Source organism: Pelodiscus sinensis, chromosome 23 (assembly GCF_052426305.1).
Source record: "Pelodiscus sinensis isolate ZL-2025 chromosome 23, ASM5242630v1, whole genome shotgun sequence".
Lineage (NCBI taxonomy): Eukaryota > Metazoa > Chordata > Testudines > Trionychidae > Pelodiscus > Pelodiscus sinensis.
This window is the reverse complement of record NC_143074.1, coordinates 1,177,604-1,202,976: the sequence shown is the minus strand read 5'-3', so window position 1 is coordinate 1,202,976 and position 25,373 is coordinate 1,177,604. Positions and strand designations below refer to the sequence as shown.

Genomic DNA, 25,373 nt, shown 5'->3' with positions numbered 1-25,373 from the left:
CTGACTAGGGCGTAAAACCCGACGGGAGCGACTTACTGACTAGGGCGTAAAACCCGACAGGAGCGACTTACTGACTAGGGCGTAAAACCCCACAGGAGCGACTTACTGACTAGGGCGTAAAACCCGACAGGAGCGACTTACTGACTAGGGCGTAAAACCCGACAGGAGCGACTTACTGACTAGGGCGTAAAACCCGACGGGAGCGACTTACTGACTAGGGCGTAAAACCCGACGGGAGCGACTTGCTGACTAGGGCGTAAAACCCGACGGGAGCGACTTGCTGACTAGGGCGTAAAACCCGACGGGAGCGACTTGCTGACTAGGGCGTAAAACCCGACGGGAGCGACTTGCTGACTAGGGCGTAAAACCCGACGGGAGCGACTTGCTGACTAGGGCGTAAAACCCGACGGGAGCGACTTGCTGACTAGGGCGTAAAACCCGACGGGAGCGACTTGCTGACTAGGGCGTAAAACCCGACGGGAGCGACTTGCTGAATAGGGCGTAAAACCCGACGGGAGCCACTTACTGACTAGGGCGTAAAACCCGACGGGAGCGACTTACTGACTAGGGCGTAAAACCCGACGAGAGCGACTTGCTGACTAGGGCGTAAAACCCGACGGGAGCGACTTGCTGACTAGGGCGTAAAACCCGACGGGAGCGACTTGCTGACTAGGGCGTAAAACCCGACGGGAGCGACTTGCTGAATAGGGCGTAAAACCCGACAGGAGCGACTTACTGAATAGGGCGTAAAACCCCACAGGAGCGACTTACTGACTAGGGCGTAAAACCCGACGGGAGCGACTTACTGACTAGGGCGTAAAACCCGACAGGAGCGACTTACTGACTAGGGCGTAAAACCCCACAGGAGCGACTTACTGACTAGGGCGTAAAACCCGACAGGAGCGACTTACTGACTAGGGCGTAAAACCCGACAGGAGCGACTTACTGACTAGGGCGTAAAACCCGACGGGAGCGACTTACTGACTAGGGCGTAAAACCCGACGGGAGCGACTTGCTGACTAGGGCGTAAAACCCGACGGGAGCGACTTGCTGACTAGGGCGTAAAACCCGACGGGAGCGACTTGCTGACTAGGGCGTAAAACCCGACGGGAGCGACTTGCTGACTAGGGCGTAAAACCCGACGGGAGCGACTTGCTGACTAGGGCGTAAAACCCGACGGGAGCGACTTGCTGACTAGGGCGTAAAACCCGACGGGAGCGACTTGCTGACTAGGGCGTAAAACCCGACGGGAGCGACTTGCTGAATAGGGCGTAAAACCCGACGGGAGCCACTTACTGACTAGGGCGTAAAACCCGACGGGAGCGACTTACTGACTAGGGCGTAAAACCCGACGGGAGCGACTTACTGACTAGGGCGTAAAACCCGACGGGAGCGACTTGCTGAATAGGGCGTAAAACCCGACGGGAGCCACTTACTGACTAGGGCGTAAAACCCGACGGGAGCGACTTGCTGACTAGGGCGTAAAACCCGACAGGAGCGACTTACTGACTAGGGCGTAAAACCCGACGGGAGCGACTTACTGACTAGGGCGTAAAACCCGACGGGAGCGACTTGCTGACTAGGGCGTAAAACCCGACGGGAGCGACTTGCTGACTAGGGCGTAAAACCCGACGGGAGCGACTTGCTGACTAGGGCGTAAAACCCGACGGGAGCGACTTGCTGACTAGGGCGTAAAACCCGACGGGAGCGACTTGCTGACTAGGGCGTAAAACCCGACGGGAGCGACTTGCTGACTAGGGCGTAAAACCCGACGGGAGCGACTTGCTGACTAGGGCGTAAAACCCGACGGGAGCGACTTGCTGAATAGGGCGTAAAACCCGACGGGAGCCACTTACTGACTAGGGCGTAAAACCCGACGGGAGCGACTTACTGACTAGGGCGTAAAACCCGACGGGAGCGACTTACTGACTAGGGCGTAAAACCCGACGGGAGCGACTTGCTGAATAGGGCGTAAAACCCGACGGGAGCCACTTACTGACTAGGGCGTAAAACCCGACGGGAGCGACTTGCTGACTAGGGCGTAAAACCCGACGAGAGCGACTTACTGACTAGGGCGTAAAACCCGACGGGAGCGACTTACTGACTAGGGCGTAAAACCCGACGGGAGCGACTTGCTGACTAGGGCGTAAAACCCGACGGGAGCGACTTGCTGAATAGGGCGTAAAACCCGACGGGAGCGACTTACTGACTAGGGCGTAAAACCCGACGGGAGCGACTTGCTGACTAGGGCGTAAAACCCGACGGGAGCGACTTGCTGAATAGGGCGTAAAACCCGACGGGAGCGACTTACTGACTAGGGCGTAAAACCCGACGGGAGCGACTTGCTGACTAGGGCGTAAAACCCGACGGGAGCGACTTGCTGACTAGGGCGTAAAACCCGACGGGAGCGACTTGCTGACTAGGGCGTAAAACCCGACGGGAGCGACTTACTGACTAGGGCGTAAAACCCGACGGGAGCGACTTGCTGAATAGGGCGTAAAACCCGACGGGAGCGACTTGCTGACTAGGGCGTAAAACCCGACGGGAGCGACTTACTGACTAGGGCGTAAAACCCGACGGGAGCGACTTGCTGAATAGGGCGTAAAACCCGACGGGAGCCACTTACTGACTAGGGCGTAAAACCCGACAGGAGCGACTTGCTGACTAGGGCGTAAAACCCGACGAGAGCGACTTACTGACTAGGGCGTAAAACCCGACGGGAGCGACTTACTGACTAGGGCGTAAAACCCGACGGGAGCGACTTGCTGACTAGGGCGTAAAACCCGACGGGAGCGACTTGCTGAATAGGGCGTAAAACCCGACGGGAGCGACTTACTGACTAGGGCGTAAAACCCGACGGGAGCGACTTGCTGACTAGGGCGTAAAACCCGACGGGAGCGACTTGCTGAATAGGGCGTAAAACCCGACGGGAGCGACTTACTGACTAGGGCGTAAAACCCGACGGGAGCGACTTACTGACTAGGGCGTAAAACCCGACGGGAGCGACTTGCTGACTAGGGCGTAAAACCCGACGGGAGCGACTTGCTGAATAGGGCGTAAAACCCGACGGGAGCGACTTACTGACTAGGGCGTAAAACCCGACGGGAGCGACTTGCTGACTAGGGCGTAAAACCCGACGGGAGCGACTTGCTGAATAGGGCGTAAAACCCGACGGGAGCGACTTACTGACTAGGGCGTAAAACCCGACGGGAGCGACTTACTGACTAGGGCGTAAAACCCGACGGGAGCGACTTGCTGACTAGGGCGTAAAACCCGACGGGAGCGACTTGCTGACTAGGGCGTAAAACCCGACGGGAGCGACTTACTGACTAGGGCGTAAAACCCGACGGGAGCGACTTGCTGACTAGGGCGTAAAACCCGACGGGAGCGACTTGCTGACTAGGGCGTAAAACCCGACGGGAGCGACTTACTGAATAGGGCGTAAAACCCGACGGGAGCGACTTACTGACTAGGGCGTAAAACCCGACGGGAGCGACTTGCTGAATAGGGCGTAAAACCCGACGGGAGCGACTTACTGACTAGGGCGTAAAACCCGACGGGAGCGACTTACTGACTAGGGCGTAAAACCCGACGGGAGCGACTTACTGACTAGGGCGTAAAACCCGACGGGAGCGACTTACTGAATAGGGCGTAAAACCCGACGGGAGCGACTTGCTGACTAGGGCGTAAAACCCGACGGGAGCGACTTGCTGACTAGGGCGTAAAACCCGACGGGAGCGACTTACTGACTAGGGCGTAAAACCCGACGGGAGCGACTTGCTGACTAGGGCGTAAAACCCGACGGGAGCGACTTGCTGAATAGGGCGTAAAACCCGACGGGAGCGACTTGCTGACTAGGGCGTAAAACCCGACGGGAGCGACTTACTGACTAGGGCGTAAAACCCGACGGGAGCGACTTACTGACTAGGGCGTAAAACCCGACGGGAGCGACTTACTGACTAGGGCGTAAAACCCGACGGGAGCGACTTACTGACTAGGGCGTAAAACCCGACGGGAGCGACTTACTGACTAGGGCGTAAAACCCGACGGGAGCGACTTGCTGACTAGGGCGTAAAACCCGACGGGAGCGACTTACTGACTAGGGCGTAAAACCCGACGGGAGCGACTTACTGAATAGGGCGTAAAACCCGACGGGAGCGACTTGCTGACTAGGGCGTAAAACCCGACGGGAGCGACTTACTGACTAGGGCGTAAAACCCGACAGGAGCGACTTACTGACTAGGGCGTAAAACCCCACAGGAGCGACTTACTGACTAGGGCGTAAAACCCGACAGGAGCGACTTACTGACTAGGGCGTAAAACCCGACAGGAGCGACTTACTGACTAGGGCGTAAAACCCGACGGGAGCGACTTACTGACTAGGGCGTAAAACCCGACGGGAGCGACTTGCTGACTAGGGCGTAAAACCCGACGGGAGCGACTTGCTGACTAGGGCGTAAAACCCGACGGGAGCGACTTGCTGACTAGGGCGTAAAACCCGACGGGAGCGACTTGCTGACTAGGGCGTAAAACCCGACGGGAGCGACTTGCTGACTAGGGCGTAAAACCCGACGGGAGCGACTTGCTGACTAGGGCGTAAAACCCGACGGGAGCGACTTGCTGACTAGGGCGTAAAACCCGACGGGAGCGACTTGCTGAATAGGGCGTAAAACCCGACGGGAGCCACTTACTGACTAGGGCGTAAAACCCGACGGGAGCGACTTACTGACTAGGGCGTAAAACCCGACGAGAGCGACTTGCTGACTAGGGCGTAAAACCCGACGGGAGCGACTTGCTGACTAGGGCGTAAAACCCGACGGGAGCGACTTGCTGACTAGGGCGTAAAACCCGACGGGAGCGACTTGCTGAATAGGGCGTAAAACCCGACAGGAGCGACTTACTGAATAGGGCGTAAAACCCCACAGGAGCGACTTACTGACTAGGGCGTAAAACCCGACGGGAGCGACTTACTGACTAGGGCGTAAAACCCGACAGGAGCGACTTACTGACTAGGGCGTAAAACCCCACAGGAGCGACTTACTGACTAGGGCGTAAAACCCGACAGGAGCGACTTACTGACTAGGGCGTAAAACCCGACAGGAGCGACTTACTGACTAGGGCGTAAAACCCGACGGGAGCGACTTACTGACTAGGGCGTAAAACCCGACGGGAGCGACTTGCTGACTAGGGCGTAAAACCCGACGGGAGCGACTTGCTGACTAGGGCGTAAAACCCGACGGGAGCGACTTGCTGACTAGGGCGTAAAACCCGACGGGAGCGACTTGCTGACTAGGGCGTAAAACCCGACGGGAGCGACTTGCTGACTAGGGCGTAAAACCCGACGGGAGCGACTTGCTGACTAGGGCGTAAAACCCGACGGGAGCGACTTGCTGACTAGGGCGTAAAACCCGACGGGAGCGACTTGCTGAATAGGGCGTAAAACCCGACGGGAGCCACTTACTGACTAGGGCGTAAAACCCGACGGGAGCGACTTACTGACTAGGGCGTAAAACCCGACGGGAGCGACTTACTGACTAGGGCGTAAAACCCGACGGGAGCGACTTGCTGAATAGGGCGTAAAACCCGACGGGAGCCACTTACTGACTAGGGCGTAAAACCCGACGGGAGCGACTTGCTGACTAGGGCGTAAAACCCGACAGGAGCGACTTACTGACTAGGGCGTAAAACCCGACGGGAGCGACTTACTGACTAGGGCGTAAAACCCGACGGGAGCGACTTGCTGACTAGGGCGTAAAACCCGACGGGAGCGACTTGCTGACTAGGGCGTAAAACCCGACGGGAGCGACTTGCTGACTAGGGCGTAAAACCCGACGGGAGCGACTTGCTGACTAGGGCGTAAAACCCGACGGGAGCGACTTGCTGACTAGGGCGTAAAACCCGACGGGAGCGACTTGCTGACTAGGGCGTAAAACCCGACGGGAGCGACTTGCTGACTAGGGCGTAAAACCCGACGGGAGCGACTTGCTGAATAGGGCGTAAAACCCGACGGGAGCCACTTACTGACTAGGGCGTAAAACCCGACGGGAGCGACTTACTGACTAGGGCGTAAAACCCGACGGGAGCGACTTACTGACTAGGGCGTAAAACCCGACGGGAGCGACTTGCTGAATAGGGCGTAAAACCCGACGGGAGCCACTTACTGACTAGGGCGTAAAACCCGACGGGAGCGACTTGCTGACTAGGGCGTAAAACCCGACGAGAGCGACTTACTGACTAGGGCGTAAAACCCGACGGGAGCGACTTACTGACTAGGGCGTAAAACCCGACGGGAGCGACTTGCTGACTAGGGCGTAAAACCCGACGGGAGCGACTTGCTGAATAGGGCGTAAAACCCGACGGGAGCGACTTACTGACTAGGGCGTAAAACCCGACGGGAGCGACTTGCTGACTAGGGCGTAAAACCCGACGGGAGCGACTTGCTGAATAGGGCGTAAAACCCGACGGGAGCGACTTACTGACTAGGGCGTAAAACCCGACGGGAGCGACTTGCTGACTAGGGCGTAAAACCCGACGGGAGCGACTTGCTGACTAGGGCGTAAAACCCGACGGGAGCGACTTGCTGACTAGGGCGTAAAACCCGACGGGAGCGACTTACTGACTAGGGCGTAAAACCCGACGGGAGCGACTTGCTGAATAGGGCGTAAAACCCGACGGGAGCGACTTGCTGACTAGGGCGTAAAACCCGACGGGAGCGACTTACTGACTAGGGCGTAAAACCCGACGGGAGCGACTTGCTGAATAGGGCGTAAAACCCGACGGGAGCCACTTACTGACTAGGGCGTAAAACCCGACAGGAGCGACTTGCTGACTAGGGCGTAAAACCCGACGAGAGCGACTTACTGACTAGGGCGTAAAACCCGACGGGAGCGACTTACTGACTAGGGCGTAAAACCCGACGGGAGCGACTTGCTGACTAGGGCGTAAAACCCGACGGGAGCGACTTGCTGAATAGGGCGTAAAACCCGACGGGAGCGACTTACTGACTAGGGCGTAAAACCCGACGGGAGCGACTTGCTGACTAGGGCGTAAAACCCGACGGGAGCGACTTGCTGAATAGGGCGTAAAACCCGACGGGAGCGACTTACTGACTAGGGCGTAAAACCCGACGGGAGCGACTTACTGACTAGGGCGTAAAACCCGACGGGAGCGACTTGCTGACTAGGGCGTAAAACCCGACGGGAGCGACTTGCTGAATAGGGCGTAAAACCCGACGGGAGCGACTTACTGACTAGGGCGTAAAACCCGACGGGAGCGACTTGCTGACTAGGGCGTAAAACCCGACGGGAGCGACTTGCTGAATAGGGCGTAAAACCCGACGGGAGCGACTTACTGACTAGGGCGTAAAACCCGACGGGAGCGACTTACTGACTAGGGCGTAAAACCCGACGGGAGCGACTTGCTGACTAGGGCGTAAAACCCGACGGGAGCGACTTGCTGACTAGGGCGTAAAACCCGACGGGAGCGACTTACTGACTAGGGCGTAAAACCCGACGGGAGCGACTTGCTGACTAGGGCGTAAAACCCGACGGGAGCGACTTGCTGACTAGGGCGTAAAACCCGACGGGAGCGACTTACTGAATAGGGCGTAAAACCCGACGGGAGCGACTTACTGACTAGGGCGTAAAACCCGACGGGAGCGACTTGCTGAATAGGGCGTAAAACCCGACGGGAGCGACTTACTGACTAGGGCGTAAAACCCGACGGGAGCGACTTACTGACTAGGGCGTAAAACCCGACGGGAGCGACTTACTGACTAGGGCGTAAAACCCGACGGGAGCGACTTACTGAATAGGGCGTAAAACCCGACGGGAGCGACTTGCTGACTAGGGCGTAAAACCCGACGGGAGCGACTTGCTGACTAGGGCGTAAAACCCGACGGGAGCGACTTACTGACTAGGGCGTAAAACCCGACGGGAGCGACTTGCTGACTAGGGCGTAAAACCCGACGGGAGCGACTTGCTGAATAGGGCGTAAAACCCGACGGGAGCGACTTGCTGACTAGGGCGTAAAACCCGACGGGAGCGACTTACTGACTAGGGCGTAAAACCCGACGGGAGCGACTTACTGACTAGGGCGTAAAACCCGACGGGAGCGACTTACTGACTAGGGCGTAAAACCCGACGGGAGCGACTTACTGACTAGGGCGTAAAACCCGACGGGAGCGACTTACTGACTAGGGCGTAAAACCCGACGGGAGCGACTTGCTGACTAGGGCGTAAAACCCGACGGGAGCGACTTACTGACTAGGGCGTAAAACCCGACGGGAGCGACTTACTGAATAGGGCGTAAAACCCGACGGGAGCGACTTGCTGACTAGGGCGTAAAACCCGACGGGAGCGACTTACTGACTAGGGCGTAAAACCCGACGGGAGCGACTTGCTGAATAGGGCGTAAAACCCGACGGGAGCGACTTACTGAATAGGGCGTAAAACCCTATTACCGGCTTCCCCGGTTAGTCAGTCAGCATCGTCCGAAATGGGTAATGCTCACGGGTCCTGGAGAGGCGCTCCAGCCCCACAGGGGGTCACCACAAACGGGGGCTGCTTTCGTCTGGAGCAGCCTCTGTCCCCAGTGGGCCCGGGCAGCCCGGGAAGGGCTACTCCCTGCGCAGGGAGCCCGGGTGCCCCACAGGCAGGGCCCGCGTAGGACGGCCATTGTCCGTTCAGTGCAACGGGGCTTCTGGGGGTGCGAGTTCTCGTTGTCCCCGCAAGCAGAGGCCGCATGCTGGCCTGTCTGCACGCGGCGGGTTTGCTTCCGCAGCTTTCTGGCTGTCGTCTGCAAACTGCGCTTCCCTTTCCGATACGGAGGCGTCCCTCTGGCTTGTGTGGAGCAAACGAAGTGCTTGCAGGGAAGCGCGTGCTGTGCTGCATTGGCTCCAGAGCACCTGTCCCCGGGCAGCACTGGATCTTGGGTGTGCATGGGAATGCCCAGCGAGGAGGGGTGCACTGGGTGTGCGGCTGCGTTGCCTGTGCCTTGGCATGTGAAAGGCTTCCCTTGGGGAGACCTGCAGGCAGGTTAGGGCTCTGAAGAGAGCCCCGGGGTTGCTCTCTCTACTATTCACTGTTTACGCTGTGGTCGGGCCCTGAAGCCTGCAGTGTGCTCGGCACTGGACGAGTGCCTAGTGAGATCCCGCATCTCAAGAGCCTGTGGGCTAATTAAACTGTTGGAGGGCAGTGGGGCCACAGCCACTGTGGGCCTGGGAGCAAGGTGGGTGGGGCCAGCTCTGCTCCAGGAGGGGCGGAGCCTCAGACACAAGGGGCGGGGCCGAGGGCAGTCGCTGCCCAGACCACGGCACTTCCCTCCGCAGAGCTGTGCAGAGCGCCCGTTGCGGCGCTCAGAGCTGTCGTGGGAATCAGGGATGTAAGCGGCTAGACGCTCCCGCCCTGCTGCCTCTGTCACAAAGAGGAGTTAAGCGGGTGCTGGGGGGAGCCGGTTTAAAAGCCAGTTCCCTTCAGCTCCGTGGGAAGGGGCAGGGGCGCAGCGGCGGCGATCCAACTGGGAAATGGACAAGGGCGTTTCGAAGCGGAAGCGCCGCATGGATCCCAGGGTCAGTGGGGGACGCCGCTGGCCCCGGCTCCAGGCACGTTTCAAAGGCGGAATGCCGCGCCCGTCCTCATCGACCAATCGAATAGTCGATGGAAATCCCACTGCCTGTGAATCGAAATTTAACATCCCTGGTGGGAATGCTAAAGGGTCCCGGGGCTCCGGCCACCGCCACTGCCAGAGCATTCCGGATCCCTTTGAAACGCTGGGAACCTGCCCTCTTTATCCCCCTCTGGCGGGCCTGGTGGAGGCAGTGGGGAGGGAGCGTTGCCCACGTGTTGCGCCCCTGGCTCCGTAGACTAGCTGCACACGCCCCCACGTACCTTCCCACGGGCTGGTACCATGAGAGAAACGAAGGCGGGGGGGGTCCTTGGAGTGAGAGCCTGGGCCCTGCCCCACTGCCCCGCAGGACGAGCAAAGGCACTAGGGAAAGAGGACAGTGCTGGGCAGCTGAGTAACCTCCGTTGCCATCTGCTCTTTGCTCTGAGCCTTGTGCTTGCCGGCTCCCAGCGTCCCCGTTACAAAACCCACCACAGATGGCACCGCCTGGCATCAGCGGCCTCTGCAGGAGTCGGCAGCTGGTGTCAGTCGGCGTTGCTCTGGGGAGAGCTGTGAAGAGCAGCCGGGGTCTGGCTCCGAGTTCGAGTCCACGTGCCATGCCTCGGCTTGCCAGTCGGGGCAGTAATCGGGCTGAAAAGGAATCCGCTCCGGAGCCCTGATCGTCCTGCTCCTATGCCGGTCTGCAGGTGGGATTCTGCAGGGCGGCCGCTTAGTGTGCGTGGGGAGAGGAGGGAGCAGAGGGGGCTAGAGCGAGGAGAACTAGTCAGGTTGCACCTTTCCCATTTGCCCAGAGAGCGGGCAGGACCCAGCGCCCGGGGCTGGTGTGGCTGCGGTGGAGCAGTGGTTTTGGGAGAGGTGACAGGAAGGATGTGGAGATGAAATGAAACTGAGCAGCAGTTACCACGAGGATTCATGGGCCCCTCAGACACTAAAGGGTTTATTTGGGCAGAAGCTTTCGTGGGTAAAACCCACTTGGTCAGGAAATGGCAGAGGCAGGGGTATTTGTGGACAAGCGTGTCAAGAGAGGGGCTAGTCACGTCCAGGACCAGTGTTAAGGAGGCCGGTTCAGTCGGCGGACGTGGCTCGGTCCCAGGAGCTGGTGGGGAGGTGTGAGTGGCAAGAGAGGGGAAATGGCCTTTGTAGGGAGACAACCACTCCCAGGCCCTGTTCATCTGAGCTTGAGCACGTTCACTCTGCCCATGACTTGCGGCTCGGCTGTTTCTCTTGGCAGTCTGGCAGGGAAGGGTTTTTGTGGGGTGGCTGCTGTTCAGCCTGTTGCTGAGTGCCCCGAGGTCGGAATGCTCTTCTGCGTCTGTGCGTTCCCATTCCTGCTCTGTGTGTCCGTGTAGCCGGCGGCGCAGAGGCTGTCCCGTTTAGCCTGTAGCTAACAGCTGGTGCAGGATGGCGCGTATCCCATGATTTCCAGTCCATGCCTCTGATGAAGTGGGTTTGACTCATGGAAGCTGATGCCCCAATAAATCTGTTAGTCTCCAGCGTGCCCCAGGACTGCTGGTTGTTTTTGCAGATCCAGACGAACGTGGCTCCTTTCTGAGATAGGAAGAGGGTGGGACCAGTGGTCTGCTTCCGATGGCTACCAAGGCAGGTCCGGAAATCTCCTGGTTCTTGCCTCTCTGCTCCCTGCAGTGCACATCACTGCCCAGGGTTAGTTCAGCTTTGCCTCCTGTCAGCTGTGACTGGCTCCCCTGGGGGGACAGACCCTACACCCAGCTCTCTGCCTCTGCCCGGCCACCTGGCAGCTGAGCCATGTCTGCCATGCCCAGTGCACAACACGGAGTGATCCCGCCCACAGCCACGGCAGAGCGGCAAGAGCGGGGATGCGTCTTGAGCAGGATTCGTGGGCGGAGACCCCGTTTTTTCATTATTAACTGTCCTGTGGAGTCAAACTTTCCCTGAATTCTTTTTCATCTGAATGTTTCTCCTGCCTTGACAAATGGGACTGTTTTGGAAGATGCTGAACCTTTGGCTAGAAAGACCCATGGGGTGAGTGACGGCGCATGGGGTGGCAGGCAGAGACGAAGGCTATTTCGGTGTGGAAACTCCTCGCTCTTTAGCAGCAAGCCACTTGTTAATCCGGGCCAGGCGAGAGCCACCCCAGTGACAGCGAGAGCAAGGCCCGTCCCACTTTTGGAGTACAGGCAGTCCCCAGGTTACGTACAAGATAGGGACTGTAGGTTTGTTCTTAAGTTGAATCTGTATGTAAGTCGGAACTGGCATCCAGATTCAGCCGCTGCTGAAACTGACCGCCAGTTCTTACTTACATACAGATTCAACTTAAGAACCCCAAGCTCCCCAAGTCAGCTGCTGCTGAAACTGATCAGTGGCTGATTCCAGGAAGCCTGGGGCAGAGCAACTCTGCCTAGGGCTTCCTGTAGTCAGCGCTGGTCAGTTTCAGCAGTGGCTGACTTGGGGACGCCTGGGGCAGAGCAGCTGGGGTGCTGCTGGGTTGCTCCAGTAGCACCGCTCCTCGCTCCTTGGCGCTACTGGATCAACCCAGCAGCACCCCAGCTGCTCTGCCCCAGGCGTCCTGATTCAGCCACTGCTGAAACTGACCAGCAGCGGCTGAATCAGGACCTGGGGCAGAGCAGCTGGGGTGCTGCCGGGTTGGTCCAGTAGCGCCCAGAGCGGCGCTGCAGGACCAATCGGCAGCGCCCCAGCTGCTCTGCCCCAGGGTCCACAACAAAAGCCTGGTCTGCTGGGGGAGGGGGGCCCACTAGCTGCCCCCCCGCCCCCCCCCCCCCCCCCGCAGACCAGGGACACGGGGAGCAGAGCCACAGCGGTCTCCAGCTGGAGACGGTCTCCAGCAGACCAGGGGCACCGGGAGCAGCTTACGAACGGGGCTTTCTCGCCCCGGAGCTCGCAGCAGCAATCCGCCACCTCGACCTCCGGGGCGAGAGAGCCCCGTTCGTAAGTGCGGATCCGACATACGTGGGATCCGCGTAAGTCGGGGACTGCCTGTAGTTAGTACTAGGAATCGTTTCACAAGAAGTTTAACTCGGCGGTTATTTCAGCTCACAGGGCGATTCGTATCGCGGGCCAGCTCTGCCGTCACTTACGCTGGTGTAAATCCAGAGGAACCTGGCAGACTGCAGGGTGGATACCAAGTTTTCAAAGCAGAATTTGAAATTCACACTATTCATGCCCATCTGCAGGCTTGCCTGGGCCTCGCCGGGAAGTGTAGCTGATGTCGTGTATCTCCCTGAATAGCCTGGTGATGTCGTGTTCAATCCCGGCCGGTAGCCTGTGGGTGGGCGAGGGTCTTTCTGTGTTCTGTCCGGGTGGGAGCTTTAACCCAGGGCATGGGGTGTGTAACCCCTGCCAGAGCTGCCAGCGTGGTGTGTGCTTGCTGGCTCTGTTCACGGGGGATTTGCTGGAGCAGAGACGGGTGTGAGGGCGCCCTCCTCCGGGCCTGGCTGCGTTCTCCGCTGTGGCGTCTGGGAGCTTGTAACGAACTAGCTTAGTGTCTGGGTCCAGGGGAAGGGAGCCTGCTGTTGAGTGACAGCTGCTGGAGTGACCCTGGGCGTGTGGGTGGGCGATGGAGGCACTGTCCGGGGTAGCGCTGTTCTCTGTGGTCGTGGTGCACGTGGCAGTGGGGCTCTTGGCCACTGCTCCTCCTCCACCCTGCGCATTGGTGGTGTCGCCGGGGCTCACGGGGAGCAGCGAGACGATTTGCCAGTGAATGCCATGAAAAGATGCCCCCAGCTCCCCTGGGCAGCAAAACTGCAGGATCCCCGAGGTCTCCCTACGTCACGAGTGAAGCGAGCTGGAGGGATCTCGGCTGGGCTGCTCCGTGTCCCGCGGGGCTGTCTGTGCTGCAGACCCCTCGCTGCGTGGGCAGGACCCCGCTTGCCGTTAGCCCGAGAGCCCAGAGCGACTGTCCCACTCGCTTGTCGCTAGCACCGGTCCGGGGGCCCCGCGGCGAAAGGCAAACGGGCGAAGTGGGGGCAGGACTCAGTGGAGTCGGCTGTTTGCAGATGCCTCCCTGCAGGTCTCTGTCCCTCTCTCCTGGCCAGCTGCTGCTCTCCGGAGGCTGGTTCCAGGGCTGGCCGTGGGTGCTGAGCTGCTGGAGGAAGGGTCCATCCAGCGTCCCAGCAGGCCGGACGGTGCCTCGCTGGCCATGTTGGATGTTTGTCTCCCCGCACTTCTCCTTCCGTCGGGGGAGGCAGCTGGGGGCACCTTTAGGAAGGCTCTGGCCGGGCACGCCCCTTCTTTTCCCCGAACGAGTAACCGGGGCTGGGAATGGGTCGGAGATCTCCTGGCCCCGTGCCCGTGCTCTGAGCGAGGTTACGTTGCGATTCCCCGTCGGGCGTCGGCTCCTCACGCCACGCAGAGCTGTGTTGCTGCCTCCTTTCCGGGCGGCTTACAAGCAGGGCTGAGGGCGGCTTGCTGGGCCCCTGACACAGGGCTCCCTCACCGTGGGGGTCAGCTCCTCTGGATTTGCTGGGCACTCAGAGAACTGCTGCTTCCTGCTCTCCTGCTTTTTAAACAACAGATGCAGAAAGCGATCCGGCACCCAAAGAACGCCTGGGCCCGCGGTGTGCTCCTTGAGCCAGTTTGCAAAGCAGAACTGCCCCTTGGGTCGGCCCCAGGCGTGAGGCGTGCGAGGGCAGCGGGTCCCGGTGTATCTGTCCTCCCTCGTCCACACAGCGAACCAGGCCCCAGCCCACAGCGTCTGCCCTCTGTTTCAGATCACCTGCTAGCGGACTCCTACCTGGGGCAGGAAGACTCCCCCGAGCTGCAGCAGGCGGCTCAGAACAAGCGCCGGCTGTCCGTCCTCTCCGATGGCAAGCTGGAGCGGAGCTTCTCGGAGGAGCGGGCGGAGCAGCTGCCGAGCGAGGGGCTGTCGGCGCGGGTGTACACCATCTCCGGGGAGCGGCCCATGCTGTCAGACCACGGGAGCGAGAGCCTGGAGCTGGTGGTGATGAAAGGCCCCGGCCGTGAGGCCTGCCCCCATGGCCGGGCCCTGCAGGGCGCGGGCAGCTCCCACAGCGTTGGCAGGCATTGCAAGGGCTGGGCAGGCGGTCGGCAGGGCTCCAGGGAGTGCCCCACCTGTGCGCGGCTGGCGGCCCACTCGCAGCACTCCTTCGACCTGGAGCAGCACCAGTCCCGGGAGACCGGCTGGCGCAGGAAGAAGCTGGAGCGGATGTACAGTATCGACCGAGTGTCTGGTAAGTGTCGTGTGCCCAGCGGGCGGGGCGGGGCGGGGCCCTTTGACACGGGCTGCTGCACCTCTCCCGTGCTCCAGACAGGACTCTCCAGGGACCGGCCGAGAGGGCTTGGGCCCGTAGCGCCCGGGCTCGCTGGCGCGTGGTGCCAGCGCTGGGCAGGGGGAGGTGGCAGAACAGGGAGCGTCGAGTGGGCCAGTCGGGAGGCTGCACTGTTGGGATCCTGTGTTTGGCAGCAGGAGGCAGCCTGCCGGAAGCGCAGCCGGGTGGCCATGGGAGTCCGGCTGTTGGCTCCCGGCCTGGCACAGCCTACCAGTGAGCGCCAGAGCCCCTTGAGTGGCCAGGGGATGGCGTACCGTGTCTGCTGGAGGCCGCCAGAGCTCTGGGCTGTGCTACGGTGGGTGCAGGGACGCTGTGCCGGGCTCCCCTGCAGAACGCCTGGCTAGATATAGAAAATTGGCCTTCTCCCCCCCAGCGGCCTGCTTGCCCCGCACACCGTGCCCCTCTTCAGGCACAGTGACGGAAAGTCCTCGTCTGGGGCACCGAGCCCTTTGATTCCCTTCCACTCTCAAGCTTTCGTCACGTTGTTTTCGTCACCGTGACCTGTGCGCATGTTCCACTCAACATGTGCCGCTGCCTCTGGCTCTGCCGGGTCCGCGCCAGTGTCAGAGGCGCTGACATTGTGCGCTCGGCTCTCGCACGCAGCACCGCTCTTGAGACAGGTGTCAGGTTAGCTACGGGGGGCTCAGGGCTTGTTTGCAAGGAGAAGCAAATCTGAGGGAGCTCCCAGGCTGGCTCTGCCCTGATCATGTGCGAGCATGCGAAATGTCAGGAGGATCAGGCGAGGGATCTCACGTCCAAGCCTCGGCACCAAAATTCATACCTGGGCGATTGGAGAGAAAAGCCCCTGGTTTTTCCCACGCTGCAGCCCCCAGTAAGAGCCGCGCTTTTCTCTGGGCATCCAGCATGTGGAGAACTGCTCCCCTAGAGCCCCACACTGGCAAACGGCAGCATTTTGCTTTCATCAAAAGCTGAGAAGTTTCCCTTTATTTTTCTCAGCCGTGACTGCGCCCTGGCAGAGGGTCGCTTTGTGTCATGGCTGTGTGAGGTCACAGTACGACTCGGAAGGCAGCCGTGTTAGCCTGGGTCTGCGCCGCACGAGCTGTTCTGGGGCCCCTGACAGATTTATCTGGGCTTGGCTTTCGCAGCCTCCCCCGGGCAGCGTGAGTCACGCCCCAGCCCCGGCGTGGCCGTGGGGGAGTGCCGACGCAAGCAGGTGATTAAGCCGGTGGGAGAGCTCACGCCCATCACGCAAGAGCATCTCCGCCCCAAGCTGCCGCTGCGTCTCCGTAAGCGCGGTAGCTCCAGCCTCCAGTGGGGTCACCCTGGTTCTGGGGAATCCCAGCCCAGGGGAGCCCCTGGCTGCCGGGTGGAAAATGGAGTGAAATGGGGCATAGCAAAGTGTTCCTCCATGGCAAGGCAAAAGCTGTCGGAACGCTGCCCCTTGCAGCAAGACCCCGGTTCCCTTGGATGCCGGTGCTGCCCTGCCCTGCCCTGCCCTGCCCTGCCCTGCCCTGCCCTGCCCTGCCCTGCCCTGCCCTGCAGGGGTGCTGCCTTCCAGGCCAGTCCGACCCAGTCTCAGCTGGGTTTTCATGCTGGCACCCATTCCAGAGCTGGGGCTCTTGTGCATCTGCTGGCCTTGGAGGTGCGGGTGGCAGGCAGTCGGGCTGGCGTCTCGGGAGGGCGTCACTGGGGCTAGTGACCCAGGGCGTCCGGCGGCTGCCAGTGCAGGCAGGTGCTTAATGCAGTCGCCAGGGGAAGCTCCGCGCCTCGGCTGCTTGTGGCCAGGCTGGTGTTCACAGCTCGGAGCGGGTGGACTGCCCTGCTCTGAGGCGCGGAGAGCTCTGGTCCACACGGAGGGCGGCCCAGGCCTCGGGAACCCTCAGCCAGTGGAGGAGACGCTGCCCGATGCCCGGTGCTCAGCCCTGGCTTGCGGGGACGCCCAGCCCGGCCGGCGCGCCCCTCTCTCTGCCGCGGCTCGGGAGCAGGGGGGCAGGTCACCTCCTCTGTGTCCTGGGAAGCAGGTTGAGTCTCGGGGCTCCCTGCATCCCGGCTGCTCGCGGGGATTTGGCAGAGCCTCCCTGGTTTGACCAAACCAGCCGAACGCCTCCAGGGTGTAATCGCAGCCCATCAGGCCCCCGGCCCCGAGGCAGGCAGGACGCAGCCAGCCCGGCGATCGAGGCCCAGCAAGGGAGCTGGGGAAAAGCAGCCGTTGGTTGGTGCAGCACCGTTTATACGCAGAGGACCGATTGGTTGTGTGGGTGTCGCGGGGCGGCCCGACTCCCCTGTGAATTCGAAAGGGGAACCAGTCCCCTCTCTCCTCCTCGCGGGATGGCTTCCCGGGTACCACGCTAGGCGGACACACCGGAGAGGTGCAGCCGGGGGTGTGATGTGTGCACAGACAGGGCAGATGCACACGTCTCCTGGGTCAGACACGTGCTCAGCTGCCCTTTCCCATTGCTGCAGCAGGCGAGAGACGATGTGGGTGGGCACGGGAGAGCCAGCAAACTGGCCGGGATTCTTTCCGAGCAGCGGAAAGGACCTGCAGCCTTCAGGCCTGTTTGGCTGTTTGAGAAGAGGTGCAGAGGGAGGCCGTTCAAAGGGCCCATCTCCCTGCGCCTGGGGAAGAGGGCAGTCCCGCGCACCTAGCGATGTAGCACCGGCAGCATGCCCTCCGGCGCCCACTCGCCGTTTGAAGGGTGCGGACTAACATGGCCTCCCCCGAGGCTTTTCTCCGTCTCGCTGCCGGACACTCAGTGCGAGCTCTGTCTCTTCCAGATGACGTCCCTGTTCGCACCTGGTTCCCCAAGGAGAATCTCTTCACTTTCCAAACCGCTACCACAACTATGCAAGCGTAAGTGAAACGGCTGCTGCCGCGCCAGCCTCTGGCCTCGCGGTCGGGGGGCCGGGCGTGATCGCAGGGGAGAGTCCCGGCTCGCGTCTGGCACAACGGCACGCTTGGGCGCGGAGGGCGGGAAGGGCTGACCTCGTCCTTCGCCCAGTCGCTCTTACCCCCTTCCAGGCTTGTCACTCCTTCCCTGAGTCGCTCGGGGCAGGTCTGCACGGCACCGCGACACCCCCGTGGGCACCGCAAGAGGCGGAAGCTCCGTCAGCAGGAGAGCCTCTCCCGCCGACATGGCCCAGCACAGGGAGCACTTCGGTCTCTGGAACTTGTCCCGGTCCCGGGGGTGTCGTGTTCGCACTCCGGAGCGACCTCTGACGCATGCATTGCCCCTCCGTTCAGTTAACTTCCTTCTCGCCTGCTCTGGGCTGGAGCTTGGGCCATGCCCCGGGCGTGGGGCCTGTGGCGAGAGCTGTCTGCCAGGTCGCTGCCGCTGGGAATCAGCTCGGTTGCTTTCTTTGCTGCTGCCGCCTCAGCTGAGCGCCTGGGAGGTGGCTGCTCTTGTCGCCGCTGGCAGGGCCCGGGTCTCCGCGCTGGGGCAGGGCCCGCAGTTGAGTAAGAGAGACAAAGAGAAACTAGCCAGAGAGGAGAGATCAGATCAGACCTGGGAACAGCTGTCATGCCTCTCTCCCTGTCCCTGCCCCTGTGTTGTGTCCCTGGCTACCAGCTCCACGTCTGATCCTCGGCTCATCCCCAGCTCTGACTCCGGCACCAACCCTGGCTCTGATCCCCGACTCCCAGCTCGACCCCCTAGGCACCTGCCCACTCCCGGGCCTTGCACTCATTCCCTGGGCTATACCCGAAGCCAGGCCAGAACCGTCGGGGGCCAGTTTTCTGACGCCAGGGCGGCTGCGCCCCGCGCTGGTGAGCAGTAGGGCTAGTGCAGGAGGAGCTCGCGGCTAAGGCAGCTGTGGAGAGGGCAGGGCAAGAGACAGTTTGGAGCCTCCGTCGCCCTGGCACAAGGCGATCCCGGGGTTTGGTTACTGGGCGTGTTTATTACAGTAGCCCAAGGGTCGGCCACGCCAGGCGCCGTCACTAGGTGCTGTGCAGGGAGTGGCCGCGCCAAACAGCCCGGGGCGGGGCCGGAGCACCCTGGCCGTCACCAGCAGATGATGGCAAGCGGCAGGGCCGTGCCGGGGTTCGCTTTGGTGGGGTGACTGGGGTGGGCTCAGTCCCTGGAGGGCAGAGGCGAGGGAAGGGGCTGAGCCGGGCCATGTGGGATGCAGGGTGTAAGGGGGGGCAGGTGATGGGGAGACAGCTGGAGCAAACGGCCAATCAGCACAGGCAGAGCAAGTCCAGGCAAACCTGCGGAGGCTCCTAGTCCGGCCAAGGTCCCTGCTTCGGCTGCTCTGCCGGCGACTGGCTCGTTGCTCCAGCGTATGGGGAGAGTCCAGGCAGCGGACGTGGTGCTCTTGGCTGGGCTCCTGCCAGTTCGGGGTGACAGGCCGTGTGCTGGCCTGGAGTCCGGCTCTCACAGGCTCTGACGGGCAGGGGGATTTCAAGGGGCGTTTCCTCCGTGCCTGGTGAGGAGGGTTCGACACGCAGAATGGCCAGCCGGGCTGAGCACTAATGCACGTCTCTTCTCTCTCCCTTCCTCTGCCGCTCCTGGGATCGCTAGCATCTCGTAAGTACGGCCTGTGCTCGCTGCTTGGGCGGAACCCCCGTCGCCTTTTCCCAGGGCTCCCCCACAGGGAGGCTGCGTGGGCCACGGGCCAGGTGGTTGAGGGCTGCCCCTCTGCCATGGCGCCTCCAGGCCCCAGCTCGATCCAGCAGGACAGGTGGGACAAGGGGCGCGGGGGTGTTTCTATCAGACAGGTTAGTTCAGCGGCTCTCGGCGCCCGACCCTGCACGTGGCTCCAGCGCCCCTGGGTGTTGCGTGGCACCGGTGGCATGTTGACTGCGTACGGAGGAGGCTAGCGTCAGCCGTTTTGCAGACCCTACTTTGGGCATCCTTGTGCTAGCTTGGGAGCAGCAACCTTCCAGCCTCAGGTAACAGCTGTGCGCAGCCTGTGCCGAACGGTTTGATGGTCTGCTCTCAGCCAGCCCTGGACTTGCCTCTGGTTCCGTGTGGCCAGCGCTTTAGTGTGCCCCTCCGTCTGGCGAGAGCTTGCTCTCTCTGTCTGTCTGTCTCGTGTTGTCTTCCGTCCAGAGCCATGTAGTCGGTTAATGGCTTGCGATGGCTTCCCAGGGCGTTCAGGGGCTACGCAGAGAGGAAGAGACGGAAACGGGAGAATGATTCGGCAGCTGTTATTCAGAGGTAGGGCCTGTTTCCCTGTAACCTTGCCTGGCGTTGCATGGGCCCGTTGGGCGTCATCAGCGACGCTTGACGATGGTGAGGGTGGTTGTTCCTTGCCTGTGTGGCTGGTTTAGTGAGGATGCCGGTGGTGGCCATGCTGCAAGTCTGCAGACAGTGAGTCAATGGTCAGCAAGCTAGCCAGTCGCCAGTCTTCTTACAGGGGTAGCCAGTCAAGTAGCTCTAAAGAAAAACAGGCAGGGTATTAAGACTCGGAACTGAAGGTGCGTAACTTTGAGGCAATTAATTATATTTTTTCATTAACTATGTGCGCTGACGGCCAGTTAAATGCTGAAAGTTCAGTTGCTGAACTTTCTACTGTCACGAGTGCACCAGCATGCTTGCGTTTTTGGCACCTGGCGGGACAGGCTAAGTCTCTGTATTGATGTCAGCGATTAAAAACAGCCATATTTGCTGCAGTTCCATTCAAAACAGAGGGAGAAAAATTCAGACCTGAGCGGGGGGAGGGCCAACACAAACGGATGAAGTTGGCAGGGAGGAGAAGGCCTTGTTTAGACTCCTTTTCAGAGCTTCCTTTTTCAGCAGCAATGGAGAGAAACAAGAAAGACAAAGACCCTGTAAATGACTAAACAGTGTCTCTTTAAAAAGAAAGAGCAGGCTCAGAGGAGCCTAGATGGTGGCGTGTGTCCCCCTGCGTGGCAGCACGTGCCTTGTTCACCAGCCGTGGTTGTACACAGCAGTCAGGTCGGCCAGTTACTGGGCCCCCGAGAAGGTGGCGGAGCCGTCAGTCGAGGGCAGAGCGAGGGGTCCTGGTGGTGGGAGCAGGCCGGACCGAGAGGGGCTTTGGTTGCAGTGAGTAAAGTGGATTTGCTGGGGCTCTCTCTGGCTAATGCGGCTGCTGCTTTGGACTCAGGCCGTGCCGTGCCATGAAGCTCTTTGCGAGGCCGTTCCCCTGGCGGGAGGAATGTGAGCAGCAGCTGGAGCTGCAGCATTGTTCCGACCAGGGCAGTGCATCTGGGCCGTGGGCGTGCATGTTGCTGGTCTTGTGCCTTGGCGCGTGGCACTCGTGGGCGTGTCCTCTGGAGCTCTGGGCCCTCCGGCAGCAGCTGTGGGGGTGGAAGGGCCGTGGCACTTGCCCGGTAAAATGTTGCACGAGGGGGGTAGGGTCGAGTCCCTGGGGATCTTGCTGAGAAGCCAGCGAACTTGCACAACTCTCCTAATCCCACTGATCTCTCCAGGGACCCGAAAGGGCTTCTATGGAGCGTGGCAATTCCTCCGTCCAGGCTGCCCTGGCTGCAGCGCAGGCTGGGAAATTGCTCCTGGGGACGGGCTGCAGCTTTCTCGCAGGACTTGGGGGTGGGTGCCCCCGGGTCTGGAGTTGTGGCTGCGCAGGTTGGGGCTGGCAGCCAAGGAGCGATAGGAAGAGAAACCGCGTCTGGTTCGGTTCTGAACGCAACGGGGACTTCCTGCGCCCGGCTGGACTGACAGAGTTTCGACAGCTTAGACGAGACGATCAGATTGCGACGGGTGTGAGTGAGGCAGCGCCCCCCGCGGACGGGGCAGTCTAGCTCGGCCAGAGCAACCCCCGTCCACGGCAGGGGCGCTTAGCTGGTTAACCGATCAAACAGCGTGTAACCAGTTAGCCGAGTAAAGGGGCTTTTACGTCCCTGGGCTGCGCAGGCATTGGGAATTCACCCCGACTCCCCTCCACGCTGACAGGCCGGCGCGTCCTGGGCCTGGCGCCGTCATACCTGTGACTGCTCCGCCTGCAAAGGGCACCGCTGCGCCTCGTGGGCTCAGGCGCACGTCAGCCCAGATGGGGGGTCCAGCCTGGTGCCTAGATCTTGTCCTCCCTTTCCAGAGCGTTTCTTTCTGGGGAGGTAGGGGAAGGGATCCGTTTACTCTGCTGCTCCCCTGTGGGCAGCAGGACACAGCCCCCCAAGAGCCTCCGAGTCGGCTCTCGGCTCTGCTCGGGGTTCCTCTGGCGTGCCCGGGGCACAGGCCAGGCTGTGCTCGCGGCGTTCACCGCAGCTCGAGAATGCTCCGATACTGCAGAGGCTGCCCCAGGGGCCTGGCGAGGGCAGCGGCCATTGGACAGGGCGGGTTTTGCTAATGCCACAGCTGGTGGCAGGAGATGAGCATTGGGTAGCTCTAGTGCATGCTCGCTCTGGCAGGCGTGCGAACGTTTGTGCATTACCCTGGTGAAATAGACGTGAAAGCTGCACTTCCCCATACCCATTACACCCTTGTGACTGGATCCGTTGCTTGCCAGGCCCTGGCCAGTAGCAGGACTCCAGGTGTATGTGGCTGAATGGCAGCGGTGGGCTGGCCTGGATACCCATCCAAAGGAGCCCGTGGCCTGACCCTGGGTGGCGAATGTGGCCTCCCGGTAGAGCTGTGGACTGGGAGGGATTCCCCCCGGGCTGGCAGAGTGCAGGGGGTGTAGCCCGTGAGCCAGAGGCGTGTCACGGGCGCTCCAGGGAGCCAGCCAGCCCAGCGCGTTGAAATGGGGGGGGGCGTTCCTTCATCCTCCCGCAGGTGTGACTGACACCGGCTTGGGCCCGGCTGTGGGGAGCCCTGGCAGTGGCTGGGTGCGCAGCGCTGGCAAGTTGCTGCGGACGCCGAGGGAGGGGCTGGGCCCCCGGACTCGGCCCCCACTCGAGCGGTGACGCCAATCGCTGCTCCCACCCCTCTTTGGCGCTCGGGCAGAGCCCCACGCAGCCTGGGCCGGGAGGCTCCTGTGCGGGCTGTAGCTGCAGCCGCAGGCAGGTTCGCCGAGATCTGGGCCTGGGGGCAGCCACCACGTATCAGGATGCCCACTGTGCCCCCGGGGTCCCTGCTCCCTGCCTGTGCATCCCAGGGGCCTGCTGGAAGAGGCCCAGTTAGCCAGCAGAGCCACAACCTGCCCCGCTGCTGCGTGGGACGCGGGTGCTGCCCCGCGCTCAGCCTGAGCTGCTCTTGCTTTTCTTTCAGGAACTTTCGGAAGCATTTGCGCATGGTGGGGAGCCGCCGGGTGAAAGCACAGAGTGAGTCAGCGCCCCAGGCCTGGCGGGGGGGGGCAGTGCCAGGGGAGGGTACTGAGGAGCCAGACCCCCCCCCCCGTAACCAGCTGTTGGTTTGCTGCCTGCTGCAAACAGAGGGCTGGAAAGGGCCCGGCACAGGCCCTGAGAAGGGGTTTTACTCCCTGACAATGCTGTCGAGAGGAGCAGGCCGGCTGCCCTGCCAAGCCCTGTGCACCCCAGTGTGACGCTGGCTCTACGGGAGCCGCGTGGCCTGGCGTGGCATTAGGAATCCCCTGTGCGGCTGGATGGGCAGGGTCCATGCTGTGCCCGTGGCTCCCTGGGGCTGGAGATGAGCCCCCAAAGGGGCTGCGCTGCCGGGCTTGGCTCCCTAATGAGGGCGCTTAGCAAAGCTAGAAGGCCAATCCCTGCTTCATGGGGCCCAGCAACGGGCCTGGGCGACTTCATGAGCCCACCCGGCTGAGCAGTCCCTTTCACCCCTCTCCTCTGCCCCCTCCCTTCCTGTGCCCGCCCCTGCTCCCTCCCCCCTCTGCTCCCTCCCTTCCTGTGCCCACCCCTGCTCCCTCCCCCCTCTGCTCCCTCCCTTCCTGCGCCCGCCCCTGCTCCCTCCCCCCTCTGCTCCCTCCCTTCCTGCATCCGCCCCTGCTCCCTCCCCCCTCTGCTCCCTCCCTTCCTGCGCCCGCCCCTGCTCCCTCCCTCCCCCTTCCTGCTCCCTCCCTCTCCTGCATCCGCCCCTGCTCCCTCCCCTCTCTGCTCCCTCCCTTCCTGCCTGCCCCTGCCCCTGCTCCCTCCCCCCCCTCTGTTCCCTCCCTTCCTGCTGCCCCCCCGCCCCCTCTTCCCTCCCCCTCTGTTCCCTCCCTTCCTGCGCCTGTCCCTGCTCCCTCCCCCCTCTGCTCCCTCCTGCCTTCCTGCGCCCCCCTCTGCTCCCTCCTCCCTTCCTGCGCCCGCCCCTGCTCCCCCCCTCTGCCCCCTCCCTTCCTGCGCCTCCCCTGCTCCCTCCCTTCCTGTGCCCGCCTCTGCTCCCTCCCCTCCTGCTTTCCCAATCTAAGCTCAGAGGATCTAAGCTCTGGCAGTGGGGAGCTCAACAGTTAACTAGTTACAGCCGAGGGGACTGGAGGGGGACAAGGGGCTGGTGACAGCAGCTGCTGAGGGGGGGAAGCAGATGTGCAGCTGCCAGCTGTTCCTCTCCCCCCCCCCCCCGCAGTTGCCACGGCAACCTGAGGTGCATCTCAGAAGTTGGACCCAGACTCAGGGCCCCTCCTTTCACCCCCCGCTAGCAGTGGCCAGTTGTAGGCGCCACCAACCCTGCCCCCAGGCTCAGGGTCACTGGTGCCTTGTGCAGGGCTGGGCCCTGCGGCGCCTTCTCTCCCCTGCCCCGGGGCCCAGTGGCGCAGGGTCCTCAGAGCAGGCTGCTTTCCCACCGGCCTTCCCCACTGCTGCCGCGCTGAGCCCCGGGCCAGGGCCGTCCTGCTGCTTTTCCTGCCTCCAGGAGCCAGCGCCAGAGGGGACCACCCGTGGGCCGGGGGCCATACGTGGGAGGGCGGAGATGGCGGCCAGGAGGAGGCAAAAGGGGGCCCCCTGAGGGAGGCCGCTCTCAGGGCAGTGGGCTGGCCAGCAGCAGAGGGGTCGGCCCGGCCCTCAGGCCAGCATGTGCAAGACGCCTGCCGGGCGCGGGCCAGTCTGCTCCTGGGGCCGTTGCCGCAGGCAGGAGCATGGCGGGTGCAGCTCACAGGCGGGGGGCCCAGTCGCTCCCCCTGGGGGCTGTGGGGCTGCTGGTCGAGGCCTGCCGAGAACGAGCCGCCGTTGCTAGGGCCGACCCTCTGCTCTGGGCCATTGCTCCCCCGCAAGCGAGCGCCGCTTGGGCTTTCTCCTCGCCAGCCCGGGCTCCAGAGGAGCGAAGCTCCAGCAGCCTGCACTCCAGAGTGGGCTGCGGGAGACTGCCTGAGCGCCCAGAGAACTCCCCAGGGCCCAGCCTGTGCTGGCCCAGCCCACTGCTTCAGCCCCTGGGCTAGCGAGACTGAGGGCCCTTTGGGTGCGTCAGTCGTGCCCCTGAGAGCAGGCCGGGTACTGAAGTGACCGGTGCAGCCGCAGCAGCCGAGGTAGCGCCCTGGGGACACCCGTCTCGGGCGCTCTGCAGACTCAGGCAGGCACCTTGTGGGCAGCGCTCAGGTCTGGTTTTCAAGGTTTTCTTCACAACCAGGAGAGCTAGAGACAGGCTTCAAAAATGAAAACTGAGATGGCAGAAGGGTCACCAGGCCCCACACGTGCCCCTCCCCACAGGTGTGCCCCCCGTGCAGGGCTGCACCCCAACAAATAACAAGGCTCCTCCC

General features: G+C 61.9%; 1 protein-coding gene across 4 annotated transcripts in view; it reads left to right on the top strand.

Annotated features, from left to right (window-relative positions):
• Positions 1 to 25,373, top strand: part of NSMF (NMDA receptor synaptonuclear signaling and neuronal migration factor) — a 51,912-nt gene that overhangs the window by 12,544 nt on the left and 13,995 nt on the right. For 2 of the 4 annotated variants that reach the window (XM_075905233.2, XM_075905231.2), the window contains exons 3-6: positions 14,331 to 14,810; positions 17,646 to 17,721; positions 19,958 to 20,026; positions 22,997 to 23,049. In XM_075905233.2, the coding sequence (XP_075761348.2) occupies positions 14,331 to 14,810; positions 17,646 to 17,721; positions 19,958 to 20,026; positions 22,997 to 23,049 (678 nt within the window). The remainder of the gene's footprint in view (positions 1 to 14,330; positions 14,811 to 17,645; positions 17,722 to 19,957; positions 20,027 to 22,996; positions 23,050 to 25,373) is intronic. The other 2 variants (XM_089772842.1, XM_075905232.2) reach the window with 1 other exon arrangement.